This window comes from Lepisosteus platostomus, chromosome 24 (genome assembly GCF_059453375.1).
Source record: "Lepisosteus platostomus isolate fLepPlt1 chromosome 24, fLepPlt1.hap1, whole genome shotgun sequence".
Lineage (NCBI taxonomy): Eukaryota > Metazoa > Chordata > Actinopteri > Semionotiformes > Lepisosteidae > Lepisosteus > Lepisosteus platostomus.
This window is the reverse complement of record NC_142634.1, coordinates 13,335,889-13,350,612: the sequence shown is the minus strand read 5'-3', so window position 1 is coordinate 13,350,612 and position 14,724 is coordinate 13,335,889. Positions and strand designations below refer to the sequence as shown.

The window sequence follows — 14,724 nt, the reverse complement described above, 5'->3', positions numbered from 1 at the left end:
CCTATTGGAGGAAAAAGAAACAAAACAAATAAAGTATAGTGCCAGGCAGAGCATCACATTATGCAAAGCTCACACCTGAAGAAGGCTCCACGGCCGAAACGTTGTGTTCTCTTTCTTCTTTTTTTCAGCATGGAATAAACCTATTACTTGTACATTATGCAAATGTTGAGACAAGTCTTGTGTATGCTGCCACGTCCTGGATCTGTATGGACAAGCCCTGGAATGAGTGGGGACAGATGGTTGTTCATAAGCCATGTAATGTTTGTAGAGCGTTGCTTTCACGGATCCATCAATGAAATGTATAGTACGCACATTTGAAGATATATATTGTCTTTGAGTAGCTGAGCAGCAAGCACCTGACGTTTTTTTTTTCCTTTTCCTCTTCCAGAACATTGACATCACTAATTTTAGCAGCAGCTGGAATGATGGCCTGGCATTCTGTGCTGTTCTGCACACCTACCTTCCTGCTCACATTCCATACCAGGAGCTAAACAGCCAGGACAAGGTATGTGGTGAGGCTAGATCTGTTTGGGGCTCCTAGGAGATTTTGAACCACAGTGGAGGATAGAATCTGTCTTCAGATAGTTCACTATGCATTTTTGCATATTGAATACATGACCCAAAACAACAAAAGAAAGCCACACCTTGGTCGTGTTGTGTCAAGGTTTTATTCATGACAGAGTTTCGGGAAGGAAAAAATTCAAGCAGTGCAGATGGTATCCAAATACAAGCATTTGAATTCGTTCTCGAGCTGCGTAGAGTTGACTGAAATTTTGCTAGCTTCTTGGCCTTTTAATAAAACTCCACATTTTGTGTAAGTGGAAGGACAGGATGGGTGACTTTTAAACTCTCGATAACACAGGAAGCTCATTGTACTTTGCTCTCTTTTTCAGAGAAGAAATTTCACGTTGGCTTTCCAGGCTGCGGAGAGTGTTGGCATCAAGTCCACATTGGTAAGATCATAAAAAAATCCCTGTGCTGCGGTGCTTGTTTTATCGCTTACAGTACAAAATTAACCCCTTAGCTGCGTGATATTTCATCACCTCCTTGCTGATACCAATGGAAGAGGGACGCCCCAACAGCAAACATTTACTTGCAGCTCACTGTTTAATCTTTGATACCAGAAACACCGTTGTTTATAGAACAAAAGGTGGTTTCTGTTGTGACAGTAATCAACACACTAAAGAATGTTATACATATCCTGTTTGGGTTTCATCAATACCATATAATGTATTCTGCAATCCTCTGAACATATAGACAGTACTGTGTTGCTGTGAAATGACAGATTTTGAGTAGTAATTGGTACTACTAATAAGAGCAAGGTCAGGGGCAGGTCACAGACACACGGCTTAGTTTATGAATATAAGTCAAGTGTCATAGAACAGCACAGGGAAGTTTTACCAGTAGAACCAGTCAATGACTACTGCACTACAGTGGTCAAGGAACACTGGCCGGCCTTTTATTTATTTTATTTTTTTACAATTTTGTTCAAGTAATGTTTAGATCTCAAGTTCCTTTGTGAGGCTTAAGTTTAATTTGTTCCACTGTCACTTATAGAAGTCAGGTTTATCACAACAAAGAGTTAAAAGAACAGAGTGCCTCTAAACGTCCTGAATAGAACCTTTGGGGCTGAAAATCTCATGATTTCAAAGCTCAAAAAAAGGAAACACTGTAGTAAAGACTTACAACTACCTTGTTTGATTATGCAGTTAAAAGGTTAAAATTAGACTCCTATCCTGAGGCCTTTAATATAAGGAGATTACAAATGTGTCTGATGTATTCACACATTAATGTGATTTGTTATCTGATATTTACCTTTTTATTGTAACTGAACACTTCAACTTTAATGTTATTTCCAGCCACTAGCAGTTTTCCAGTGGGAATCTCAGCAGATTGTCAGAAGAAGGTTTAATTCACCGATCTAGCACAGCAGACCTTTTTAAAAAAAAAAACAACCATCTAAAGTCAAAACATGAAGATGAGCCTGCTGAATGCTCCTCAGAGAGGAGCCTGTATTACCTCCCTGCACCTGTCAGCAGAATCGCATAAAAAGCCAATCCAGAGCCTTCCAGGAAAGCAGACTACAATCCAGCACTTGTTCCACAAAAGCGCTTTCCTGGCTTTGACTGACAGCGTTCTTTAAAAAGCTTGATAGGGCATATTCTAACGGTTCTCCACAATGGCGTTATTAAGCTAAAAAATCCAACTTCAGGAAGTACTTGACAACAACAAGTAGATTTTGTCAAGACAGAATGGACAATGTGTTGTTTCAGTTTGCTCACTCTTTTCTAACGGCACGGCTAACCTGTGTCACTTCGCACAAGGGCAGCCAGATGCTCAGCATGGAAAGATGGATAGTTTTCCATTACTGCCCTCTTGAAACTCCAAGTACCTAAAAGTGACCTGCTGATGGATAAAGATTAGCACAAAAGAGAAATGTGCTCATTTACTTTGGCTTTAAAGTGCAGAATTGCGGTGTTACTTTTTTCAAGAGAAGTGGCTTTTCTGGCTCAGATACAAGACAGCTCTTGTCTGCACTTGATTAGGTGATCCTCTTGGAACTGTTAAACAGTTACTATACTATTATTGAGAAAATAGTGTTTCTCATTTCTGTAAAATTGTTTTTACCTGCATTGCTGTAGTAGTTAAGCGTTTTCATTTCTGAACTGAGATGGAGGAGGTGTTTGCGGTTTGAGCTTTGTTTCATTTTTAATTTTCGGTTGCTTCTCTGTCAAGCCTAAAAATCAAATTGAAATGTATTTTCATCAACACGGAATGTACTAGAAACTAGTTTCCCAGTGAAACAGTCCTGTTCCTTCTATTCCAGGATGTCTTCTGTGTTCTAATCAGGGATTCTGTTCTTTGTATTTCTGATATGACCCTTTTTTTAAAATAGCATTGCTATGGAATGGAATTTTGTCATGGCAATAACTCAATCTCTACAGTCCTCCTATTACTGAAAAACACCTAAGTTAATTACAGGAGTTTTAGCATCATGAGGATGTTCAGTGAATTCAGCTGCCTTTGTGATCAGTGTCATAGGTCTGTCAGAGTTTAAATATATATACACTGATATAAATACCATCTTCACAGAAAAAATTGATTAGGATGTTGTATACTCTTTCTTTCCTTGATTTCTATCTTGTTGAGTGACTGCGCCATTATACACATCACAATAGGAGACTACTTGTTATTGGATTTTTTCCATTTCTTAGTGTTGAGAAAATGATTTTCTTTGAAATGACTGGTGCAGGATGTACAAGTTGAAGCAGAGAAAAAGAAACAAGCTGTAGCTTTCTGAGTACACACAGTGAACTGGGATGTCGATAGATTGGACTTCAACCTCAGGAAACACAGATCTGGCTGATATGCCTACCTGAAACTGTTTTTTTGTGTATATGGCATGTAGAATACCACTAATGTATCACAATACACAGATTGCAACTTAAGTGATTAAATAGTACTGATAATGCATAATCCTTATTCTTTTAAATGTCTTGTCCTTTAATTTAATGTTTTGTAAATCTGAAGAGCAAACCGTGACCAATAACTAACTGTGATGAATTCTTTTTCTCATTCTTTTTTTCTCGGTGCTGTATTTGGTTGCACCAGTCATGGCTCAGCCCGAACACCGTGACAGAAAGTCTAATGATGTTTGTCTCTTGGCGACCGCAGGACATCAACGAGATGGTGCACACAGAGCGACCCGACTGGCAGAGCGTCATGATCTACGTCACGGCCATTTACAAATACTTCGAGACCTGACCGTGCCCGCACTCCACACCAAGGCCCCCGGCGAGTTCGCTACCCGACACACAGGCAGCAGCAGCCCACAGCACAGCAGCATTGTCATCCCCCAGCCGACGCCCGAGCGTGGAGCCCCGCTCAGCAGAGCCGAGAGGGACTTAAGGCGGAGATGCTTCTCATTCACTCTCAGCGCTCAAATCCTGATGCCCCTCGTCTGAGCATGTTAATCAGGGTAATCAGGAAGACTCCTTATCAAGAACTCTGGGACTGAGCTTTAACAGAGGAGAAAAGTGCCATTTGGGATTTTTGCGGTAGCGTTCCAGCAATCACGCAGTGCACCTTCTCAGTGCAGCTATGCTCTGATCTTCTCGATTAGCCAGGAAGGCAGGAAAAAACACAAGTCCCCCTTGTAGCACCAGAAGGAACAGCAGTCACTGTCCCTTTGTCAGGCAAACAGCTGTCCGTAAGGTCGACTCCACATTTGTCTCGTCTTCTGTTCTTCAGCTGCCACTTAAAAAACTGTCTCAGCGCTGTTGTCTTTCTGACATTGACAATGTAATACTTGTCTCAAACAAAGAAAAGCACAGACTTTGACCACACTCAACCAATAAAAAATGATTGTAACAGGAAAAACTAAGCAGTACCTGTGTTTAGACAGACAATGGAGCTTCTTTGTCCAGTATATTTTTATAAGGATAAGCCCCAACAATAAATATTTGGATTTTCTTTCACAGACTATTGCACATTGTGAGCCCTGTACGTGTTCAGGTAAATTGTGGCTAGATATTTGCTTTCCCCCTCAACATAAAGCTTACATTTCTGCAGCTTGCACTCCTGTGATACTCTTGATGAGTTGCTATTGTTGATAAACTCATTAAGACTGTTTTTTCTTAGTTTGTGAAAGTCAAAATCCCACCTTTGTGCCTTTTTAAGAGAGAGAACTCTGCATTGAAACCATATTCTCACATCTGGAACCCAAAGCTCTTGGAGCTGTTCAGTGATATATTTTTGTTTGCTTTCACCAGTGGAATTTATTAGCCACTAATATTGTCCACTCCAGTCAGTTGTCGCCTCATACCCTGAGAGGAAGAAGTGGTGTCAGATGTAGTAGGTATTAGACGGCTAACCCACGCACACATTCTTGATTTTTTTTTAAAACAAAGTTTATTTATCATCCGTTGTCAGAACATTCAGGTATTACCTTTTAAAATTGAATCTACATTAGTCACCTGACAGCTTCAGATTTTCTTCTGGCAGTGCTTTAGCTGAATCGATTGGATCGGTCTTTCTCTTGCTACACCTTCAGCTGCTGACCGACCTAGTTTATGAAAGGGTATATTTAACCGTGAGTGCAACACCGCATGACCACAAAGACGCTTGATTGTGCTTGCATGACTGCCTTATTTTCACATGCAGATGTTTCCTGGAACTTCTTGCTTTTGTTTCCGGTTCTTGTGTAACTTGCTTGTCAGCTGTCAGGGAGCAGTACAGTCTGCCATACTGTCATTTGTGATTATGCATATCACCTGAGGGAAACATTGTCCAGAGGTAGTTGGCATTACTCGTACCTGGAAGCTTTACATTGTTGTAGATTTGAATATCTCTGCATATTTATTGACAAATTCTTGTTTCACAGATTTCAAGAACTATAGACTAGTCATTTATTCTTAAATTGTTAGTGATTGTCATTACGTTAGGCAGCATTAAAAAAGAATGGATTCCTGTAGGAAAGATTTTTGTTAAGTGAGAAGATACTGTACCGTCTTACTGTGGATGAATACAGTAACACAGATAAACTGCATCTACTGTTTAAAGAACTAAAATGAGGAGCCATGTTGCTTTAATAAAACATTACTATTAATAATAATAACATAATTCTTGCAACAACTGAAAAAACATAAAGAATCTTTTATTCAGAACAAACATGATTTTTTTAAGAGTTCAGTGATGAAAAAGCACAGAGAAGAGTTTCCTTTATTTTGACTTCAGTTCAGATTTTTCATAACCCCATGTCTTCAGAAGGCGTCCTGGTGACTTGAGACAAGTTTCTGTGCTGCTGCTTCTGTTTTTTGTGTAGCTACAGATAAAGATAGATCACTTTCTGCAATGTAGAGCGTGTATGAAAGTGTGTGCTCTTTCACTTTTTTGACACCACTTTGTACCTGTTTGAAGTGTTTTGAAAATGCTTGCTTCAAAGAAAAGCCGTCAAATTTTCAGACAGCTCTTGCTTAAATAAACAGTGATCACATTCCCATTATCTACAGAATTAAGAAAACAATACCATAAAAAAGACTTATTGATGCTGGTAGTTATGATTTAACTGGAATTGCTCCTTTGAGAGTACTAATTTTTAAAGGTTAAAGAGTGGCAGCCACTGAACTGTTTCTTACCGTCATTATTAGATTAAATATCTTCCTCGCTAGTTTGCAATCTACAGGATCTTCTATCTAATATGAAACAGTGTTGGGGGAAATGGAAAAAGAAAAACGAATGACTGTATTTTATTTCATGGAGTTTCCATAGGTTTTGACTGAGCCTTGGCTGGTTTCATTTAGAGTTCAGATTTCTGTTGTATTTCTAAAATGGCTCAGTTTCAGCTGACAAAATGTGCAGCTGTTTCTTGCCACTTGTGTGACACTACGAATTTTCTGCCCTTTCCTGGGTGCCAGAATATAAGCTACCCCTTGCTGGCTCTCTGTTTTTGGGGGGGACACATCTGGACTAGAAGAGTTACTCTCACCACTGAAATTACTTTGTGATGGCAAGAAAAGAGACTCACGGATAATTATCAGTGTGCCTGAGGGAATGCTGTACCATCCAGGACTTCTGCCCACTTAGTCTTCCTCTGTTGCACCTCTCTTGCTGAAATGTAGATTAAATGATTGTACTGAATTTGGAAGAAATGTTGCTGATGCTGAACTTGATTTTTCCCCCTTCTAGCTTTAAGAGTTTGTCTTCAGTATATGTAGTATACTGTATGATACATTTTATGATTCCTATTTTTCTTAACAGTAGGCAGTTTACAATACCAGTGGACGTGTATCCTGTCAAAATCCTAGTTTGTTTTTTTTATCCAGCACATCTAGCATTTGCACCCATCTATACATCTGGGGATTGTACTGGAGCAGCACAGGTGAAGCACCTTCTTCACTGGTAGAGTAGGAGTGTCTCACCTGGGATTTGAACCCACAACCTTCCAGTTACAAGTTTGGAACCCTAACCACTGCTCCACACTACCACTCCCGTCCTCTCTGGTAACGGCTAGCCTAGTGCTTCTCTGGTAGTAAAACGAATGAGACTTTTTTAGTTTAGGAAGCACATATTTATTCTAGGTATCTTATGTAGATTTCCATATTCTCAGGAAGGTTAGCATTATATTAATAAGATATGTTTCCAGCAGATGTCATTTACTGTACAATATCTAGCATTAAGCAGATGTCTGTCTGAGAGAAGAAGGCTGCTCCTTTCTACATCTGGCTGCATCTGAGAAGAAGGGGAAATACCTGAACACAGCTGTGATTTCTGTTGTTCTGGTTTATGGCAGTGCTTTGAACATCCTCCTTGAAGGAGGCAGCATAACTGGTAGGAGAAGTGGCTTGCAGTGAGATAAAATGTTGGAACCGCCAGTGACTGTTCCAACATTTTATCTCTGATTTATTTAACACAAATCCCCACTGTACTTTACATTGTTATATACATTTGCATTAGAATAATTACCTCCAGCAGTGGTCCAGGAGAAACCCCAGTCCTGTAGGTTTTAAAAAAATCTTCATTCAGGGACTGAGTGAAGTCGGAAACTTGTTGAGTTAGTAGTTTTTCAGAATCATGGCTCGAAACCCCTGAAAATAAGACACAAATATTGAAGGCTGGATGCATAAAAGTGTTAGCACAGTGTTCATTTTATGCACTAAGGTGTTAAAGAAAAAATAAAATGATCTTTTTTACAGGTGACAGAATGGCTCAAGATTGCACTTGAAAAGAATAAGGAATTTGAGATTATGATAAAACCAGCTTTAGCCAGATTTCATTTTGTGGATCCAAACCAAAGTACAGTATTTACACACTGTATTAATGAAACCTTATACCACCATGTCAAGGTGAAAACCTGTTCTATATTTATTTCCCAAAATGAAAATAGAGATTTATTTTAATAGGAACTTTAAACATTCCCTATTTGACTTTATATTGCAAACATTTCAATTTTTTTTAATGAATTATACTAATGCAAATGTATTGATATCATCTATAGCATCATAAAACTTTGAGTGCCTTAAAATGCATTATGAAGGTGGCCCTAAACATTTTTTTGTCCAGGAATAGCAAATGAATGTTCCACTATTCATGTAAGACTGTTCTGGGGTTAGCTGAAGGAAGTGGAGCAGTTTGGGATTTCAGAATAATTCAGTACATGCCCTCCTTGACATCTTAGTAATTATTGAAAGGGCATTTAGCAGTAGATTTTGGGCAGGTGTATTTGTTTTTTCTGCCCCAGTGTTATACACAGCTTTCTCTGAGTGCTTTCTCTTTGATCTGAAGGGTAATCCCATACTTGCGCAAGCCCACTTGAAGAATGTACTGTTGGAGGTGCACCCAATTGAGACCAGCCTCGTAGCAAATGTGTGTAAATGACAGACCTGGGTTTACAAGCTAGTGCTACTTTTCATCTGTGTGGCTCTCCAGTGTACATACAGTAGTCCTGGATTTTCACTCCCAGAGCAAAATCAAGAGGGTTTGGTGCTCTGTCAATAATCTCCTGTAACAACGGAAACAGGTAACCACCAAAATTGAAAGCTGCAAAATTGGAAGTGTAGAATGTTAGTTTCTCATGTTCAGTATATTGTATTGAATGTGTAAAGATAAGACTGTTTTCATTGTCTGAGTGTCTATGTTAAGTTGTGCCTTCCAGGCATTGGTATGACAGTAATTATTAGAATGTTTAAGTTATGTATCGCTTTTTTAAACCTGTGGCAAACCCATCTATAATTCTGTTCTTGCCTTTGTATTCAGCTGATACAAACAGCTAAGAATCATTCAACACTTCTCTGACTTCCTGTGTTTTTTTTTCAATAAGCCGTGTTGGAAATGTGAAAGAATGTGATGTTCTGTTCCATCACTCTGCCTGCTTTGCTCCGGAGAGTTGACTGTGTTTTGGGCAAATCTTTGTCAAAAAGATTTTTTGTAGCCTTTTTTTAGGGTGGCGACATTTCTCCACGATGGACACGTTCTTTGCGGTCGTTGATTACACTGATCCCCGAGATTTTCCAGAATTCTGCTCATTGACCGTTTAAGGTTTCCCATAAAATGTGCTGCGACTGTCCCTGAAACCATTTAAAGTACCTTAAAAAATATATGCTTACAGGGCAACGGATGGATTTCAAGGATGTCCCTTGAGTGATATCCTAATTGCTGTTCTTATTTGAATAATTGCACAAGCTCTGACAGAAGGCTATTAGCTGATCGTATTGAATATGAGCTTTACTAGTTTTGAATCAGGGGGGATAAACCTGCAGCAAGATGAGACTGGATTCTGGGTGACTGGTGAGATACAAATCAAGGAAATCCCAGACGTTGTTTTTGTTTGTTTTGAAAACCCATATCTGTAAGAATGTCGCTGAAATCCATTTCTTCAAATTTAAGATTGTCTCTATTGATCCAGCAGTAGTTCGTCTTCTTCTCCAAATTCATTTTAAGATCCTTTTTCTTGCTGTGACACCATGCCCAGAATATTGTCTTCTTGCCTTTTCTTTTCACTGTTGTTGCATTTCTTAATCATTTTAAATTGTGGATGAGCAACTTCAGTCTTAGAAGACCTGGGGTGTGCATGTATTTTGATTTACTTTTCAATTAGAAGCTCATGGGGAAACTGGTGATTGGGCTACATTCCAATTAATTAGCTTAATTCAGTAATTATGATCAGGAACAACTCTGTGGCCTCACCCTTGAGGTCCTGCAGTTCCTAACCCCTGTTTTAAACACAACCAAATTCACGATGTTCAGGTACAGTGTTGGTGTTCAGCCCTAGTTAGGGACAAACCCTGTTACACTTCACACATTCACTAAATAATTTGCTCAATCAGAGGTGTTGCACTCCAACTGCTCCTAGAAAGCTGTAGAAGCTGTCTTCGAGTTCATCCTAGCCAGAGGAGTTCAAATAACATCTGAGCCCACATGGAGAGACTGAAACATCAGCTCCTTTCATCTTTGCAGATGCATAGCAATATTGCAGATATTTACAAATATTGTCAGTTATTATATTACATGATCACTACATGCTGAAGATACAATGTGGAAGAATAAAAACATAGTACAAATCTCAGTCTTTCGTGAACACTGGATATGAAACCTGATAACAGGCCAGCTTTTTCAGGATTTAATTACAACACATAACCATTATACTGTACACATAAGTGCTTCTAACTGTAATGCCAGTTGCATTTTCTTTGTTTTTCTTGCTATCTAAATAGTGGCATTTTGTTTTAATCATATTTGAGATTTTCATGTTTTTCTAAACATTATGCTTCTAAGATGTTATGGACAACTGCTGCAGATGACATCTGTAAGATTTCGTCTGTGGAGCCTTCGTCAGGTGTGTCACCCGAAGAAGGCTCCATGGCCGAAACGTGTTTTCTTTCTTCTTTTTTTCAGCATGGAATAAACCTATTTATTTGTTCCTTTGCAGCCTACGCATGCTGACACAGCTCCCCACCTGAACATCTGTAAAATGTGCTGTGTTGTAAAATCTGTTCACCAACTTGAACAGCAGTCAACATACAGATCTTCAGTACTATATTATCTTTCTTTTGTGCCGGTAACATCTGAGCATCACAAACAAAGGTAGATGTTGATCTATGCATTTCTTGACTGTTCAACACGTTTGGTCCTATGTCCACAGTATACTCTACCTATTCTGCTGCTAAATGGTCATTTGAAGAAGTAGAGTTTAGATGGACAGTTTCCATTTTGTCTGGGTTTTTAACAAGTGGTACTGTATATAGGAAACTGCAGTTCAATTGTTGACATCAAATTTGATAAAGGCTCCTTGATTGAAGTTCCAGTTTAGTTTTTTTTATATCTGTATATTACAGGATTTAAATTATTTTGTCCTGCCTGTTTCCTATTTGTAGACTTGTAATCTAGTTTAACCAATACACGTTCAAAACAGTTACTGAAAATATATACTGCTCGCAATAAAAGAAAAAACACATTTTATGTACTTTTTTCACAACCACCTATATTTACCTATCTTGTATCATTTGTAGCTGACCTAATATGAAATGGTTTGGGGGAACATTTGTCTTCACAGAGGTGCTGCTGTAGAATGAACAAGGGAATGCAGGTGTGGGAATGAATATTGCAAAGACAAAGCAGAGCAATGAGAGCTGTTTGCTCACTGGGTGGTTGTGCTTTTTCAATATAGCCCAAACTATATGGTGAAATGTGTAGCTGGAAAACAACTAGAGTTTGAAACTAATTGAAAGCTTACTTTTATAGATTAACATAGAGAACAGATACCAGTTGTATTCAAAGAGGAACAGTCCACTCGGGATGAACTTGAAAATGCAGATCACACCAGCAACACCTAGAAGAGTTGGAGCCTTAGCAAAACAAGTCATTAATGAGTGCTTTCAGAAGGAGAGTTGAAAAGAGCCAGGAGCCTGCAGGGGCAGAGCGACTGGGCTTAAAGGGAAGACGGAGAGAGAAACTGCAACTCTTTGAGTTCATTCTCATCCTGTTCAGATGCCCAAACAGAGAGTGACAAGGTTGTTGAAGGGGGAAAGCAGACAGGAAAGGGCAAGAGTTTGAAAAGATGAATGAACAATGGAGAGAAACTGGCCCTGACAGAGGGATATCCACTACAGCAAAAAGCCCTTACTGCTGTAATCTCATTGCTTTTATTTTAGAAGCTCTATGCCTGACTAGAGTCTCTGATATTTGGTGGCTTATATCCAATTAGTTAATCTTATCAGGATTGCAGATTGTGAAAGTTGACTTTTCAAATTCAGTTTTTACAATTTAGATTTCAGATATTTTCTGCAACAACTTTAGCCAATATATTTTTTTTCCGGCGTGAGGTACAGTACATAAACACATAAGCGATTGTGGACAAATAAAATGTTTGTTGTGAATCCATCCAGTTCAGCTTTCACGATGGGAAGCTTGATGAAACTTCGCCTTTGAAAACCTCAAGGTAAGATTTAACCTGTTGACTGACTGCGGGCAAACTGCCCATCTAGTTCATCTGCTATAATGTAGGCAGTTTGCCCGCTGGGGAAATAAAGATGCTAGTTATGTCAAATTTGGAGTCAATCATCATTTAAAGCTTAGTTTCTAATATTATCATTTGATCCTCTTCTCTGGACTGACCTTTCCATTATTCAAGCAAATTGGTTTTCTAATTAGAGCTTTTTTTGTGACAAGACTGAAGTCATGCTTATTGGCACCCCCCATCAACTTTGTAAAGCCAGTCCTGTAACCCTGTCTGTAGATGGTTCTGTACTTGAGCTTCAGTCTAAATTGAAAAACCTTGGGGTGATATTAGATTCTGGCTTAACATTTGACCCACGTGTGCAGTATATTCTCAAAACATATTTTTTTCACCTCAGAAATATCGCTAGACAATGCCCTATGTTATCACTAACTGTGGCTGAAAAGCTGATCAACACATTTGTGTTCTCCTGAATTGCCTACTGTAATGCTCTACTCGCTGGGCTATCTAAATCTACATTGAACAAACTGCAGTACGTCCAAAATTCGGCAGCCAGAATCCTGACCAGGTCTACTGCAAGTGATCATATTACTCCTATCCTGGAGTCCTTGCACTGGCTTCCTGTCAAATTCCATGTGGACTTGAAAATCCTCATGCTCGCCTAATGACAAGGAGGATTTATATTTAAAATGGACCAGTGCTTTAAGTCTGTAAGTCTGTTTTTGTAAACTAATGCTCTCTTGGTTTAGTCTTGAATCATGGTCCACTTTCAGTGGGTGGGCAATTTTTTGGAAGACTTTGTTTGTCAGGCCTACATTGTAGACTTCAGTCACATGTTTGTGAAGAAAAGCCCTGTAGTTCATGACACAAACTTGACCTTAGTCCCATGCTCGATATCATTCAGCCTTTTATTATGTGAAAACATGTGCTTCATGCTCTGCAATAAAATAGTGCCTTTTAGAACTACTGAGGCTAACTGTGCAGCACAGATTTTTCTTTAAATACATAAAAATCTTTACGGCCTCGGTTTGCTGTTGCCTTGTTTTGTTCGATGACGCCCTACACAGCAAATCTGTGAAGTGGCACATTCAGGAAAAATTAAACCATTTCTATTAGAACATTTCAGAGGTCACAGTGGTTAATGTCAGTGGTTCATAGCTGTTCTCCGATTGCTGTTTTCACATTAGCGTTTACCGTGTTCTTGCCCAATTGGCTCTGAAGGATTTTCATTCATGCCTGTTGAAATTGGAATTCATATTCTGCTCGGTGCATGTCTGGAGAAAAAGCTTATTTCTGTGCATCATAATTCTTTGATGCCAATTGACAAAAACTGTTAGAAACATGTTCAAGCTAGAGCATTGCGAGCACTACAGGAGAAAGACGAAAAAAGTCCTTTGACGGCCAAATGAAAAAAAAATATTGTGACAGTCATACCTTTAATTATACCATTAGATCAGGCAAGAAAGAGAGAAATTATAACACCAGTATAATTAAGGGGGAGTATACTGTAGATGAGTGTATTGTGAAATCCCATTTGTGCAGTCCTAATATAGCCAGGAGGGTGGGGTTGACACCCATACTCCTATGGGAAAGTCTGGACTTGGGTTTAATGTCTCATCTGAAGGACAGCAGCTCCAGGTTTTCCTTAGAGATCACATCCCAGATAGATGACTATGCCCATCCTTGTTTAGCTTCTGAGATCTGATGAGATCAGGCTACAGGTGGCCATGCTGCTGTCTAAACATTAGCACTGACAACCTCGATTACTCTCTGTTGACATTAATATAACACGTGTACTGTACTAAAGCTAACAAGATGTCTTGTGTGTTTTGTGGGAAATTGAGGAAATACTGTACATGGTTTTTTTATTGAGATTAATTATCATTTAGTTAACATTGGTACAAGGTGGCATACAATATACTAATTATTGTCAATTGTACCCTATGCGAGTGCAGTTACAGATAAGGTAAGAAAGGTTTTATAAATTCCACAGGGTTAATTACCTCAGCTGCTTAATACATTTGTATATGCTGCATTTGCATATGGACTTTTAAGCAAGTCAATTTTCACACAAATTGTTTACATATTGTGGCAAAAACAATGTGTTAGACCCCTAGGCTTCTGATTCAATATACATAAATAAATTTTAAAATATTTTTAAAAGATCAGTTATAAAAAAAAACTTTCATACTCTTGTGTTTACTGTAAGACAGGGGTTTCTGAAATTCAAAAGTAGTGGTGGTATGGCCAAAATTTCATAACCATTGCCACAGCCGCTTCGTAGAACTCGGCAGGTTGCGTTTGCTTTGAGTAAAAAAATAAAATAAGTGCTTGAATATCACACTGATCGCAGCAGGCCAGTGTGTCCAAGGTGTTAGTCTTGGCAAAGATAAAAATTAAAGACGTTTAACTCCATCTCACAGTCAAACGTTTGACAGTTTTCTGCACAACATGAACACCGGGAATTTAAAATGTTCAAGCGACAAGACTTTTAAAACGATATCTAATATTAATACGATATCTAAACGTCACCACTGGCACCTCACTGTTGACATAAAGCCATGCTTTATACACGCAAGATTGTTAGCATTAGGGCTGTACAGTGTTTCTCAGGAAACTGAGGAGTTACTTTAGATGTTCTTTTATTTTTCTTTGAGTTTACGTAATCGTTTAGGTAACACATCATTGGACGTGTTAACAAGGTTAAGTACAAAACTCTGACCATACTGTACTATTAGTGCCCGTTCCCACCTCTTGTATAGTGTGCTCAT

At 38.8% G+C, this 14,724-nt stretch overlaps 1 protein-coding gene across 5 annotated transcripts in view; it reads left to right on the top strand.

Annotated features, from left to right (window-relative positions):
• The window catches only part of specc1la (sperm antigen with calponin homology and coiled-coil domains 1-like a), a 73,115-nt gene extending 64,328 nt beyond the window's left edge, over nt 1–8,787 (top strand). For all 5 annotated transcript variants that reach the window (XM_088618607.1, XM_088618604.1, XM_088618605.1 and 2 more), the window contains 3 exons: nt 389–505; nt 894–953; nt 3,676–8,787. In XM_088618607.1, the coding sequence (XP_088474733.1) occupies nt 389–505; nt 894–953; nt 3,676–3,765 (267 nt within the window). In that variant the 3' untranslated portion in view covers nt 3,766–8,787. The remainder of the gene's footprint in view (nt 1–388; nt 506–893; nt 954–3,675) is intronic.
• Nucleotides 8,788–14,724: the final 5,937 nt, after the last annotated feature.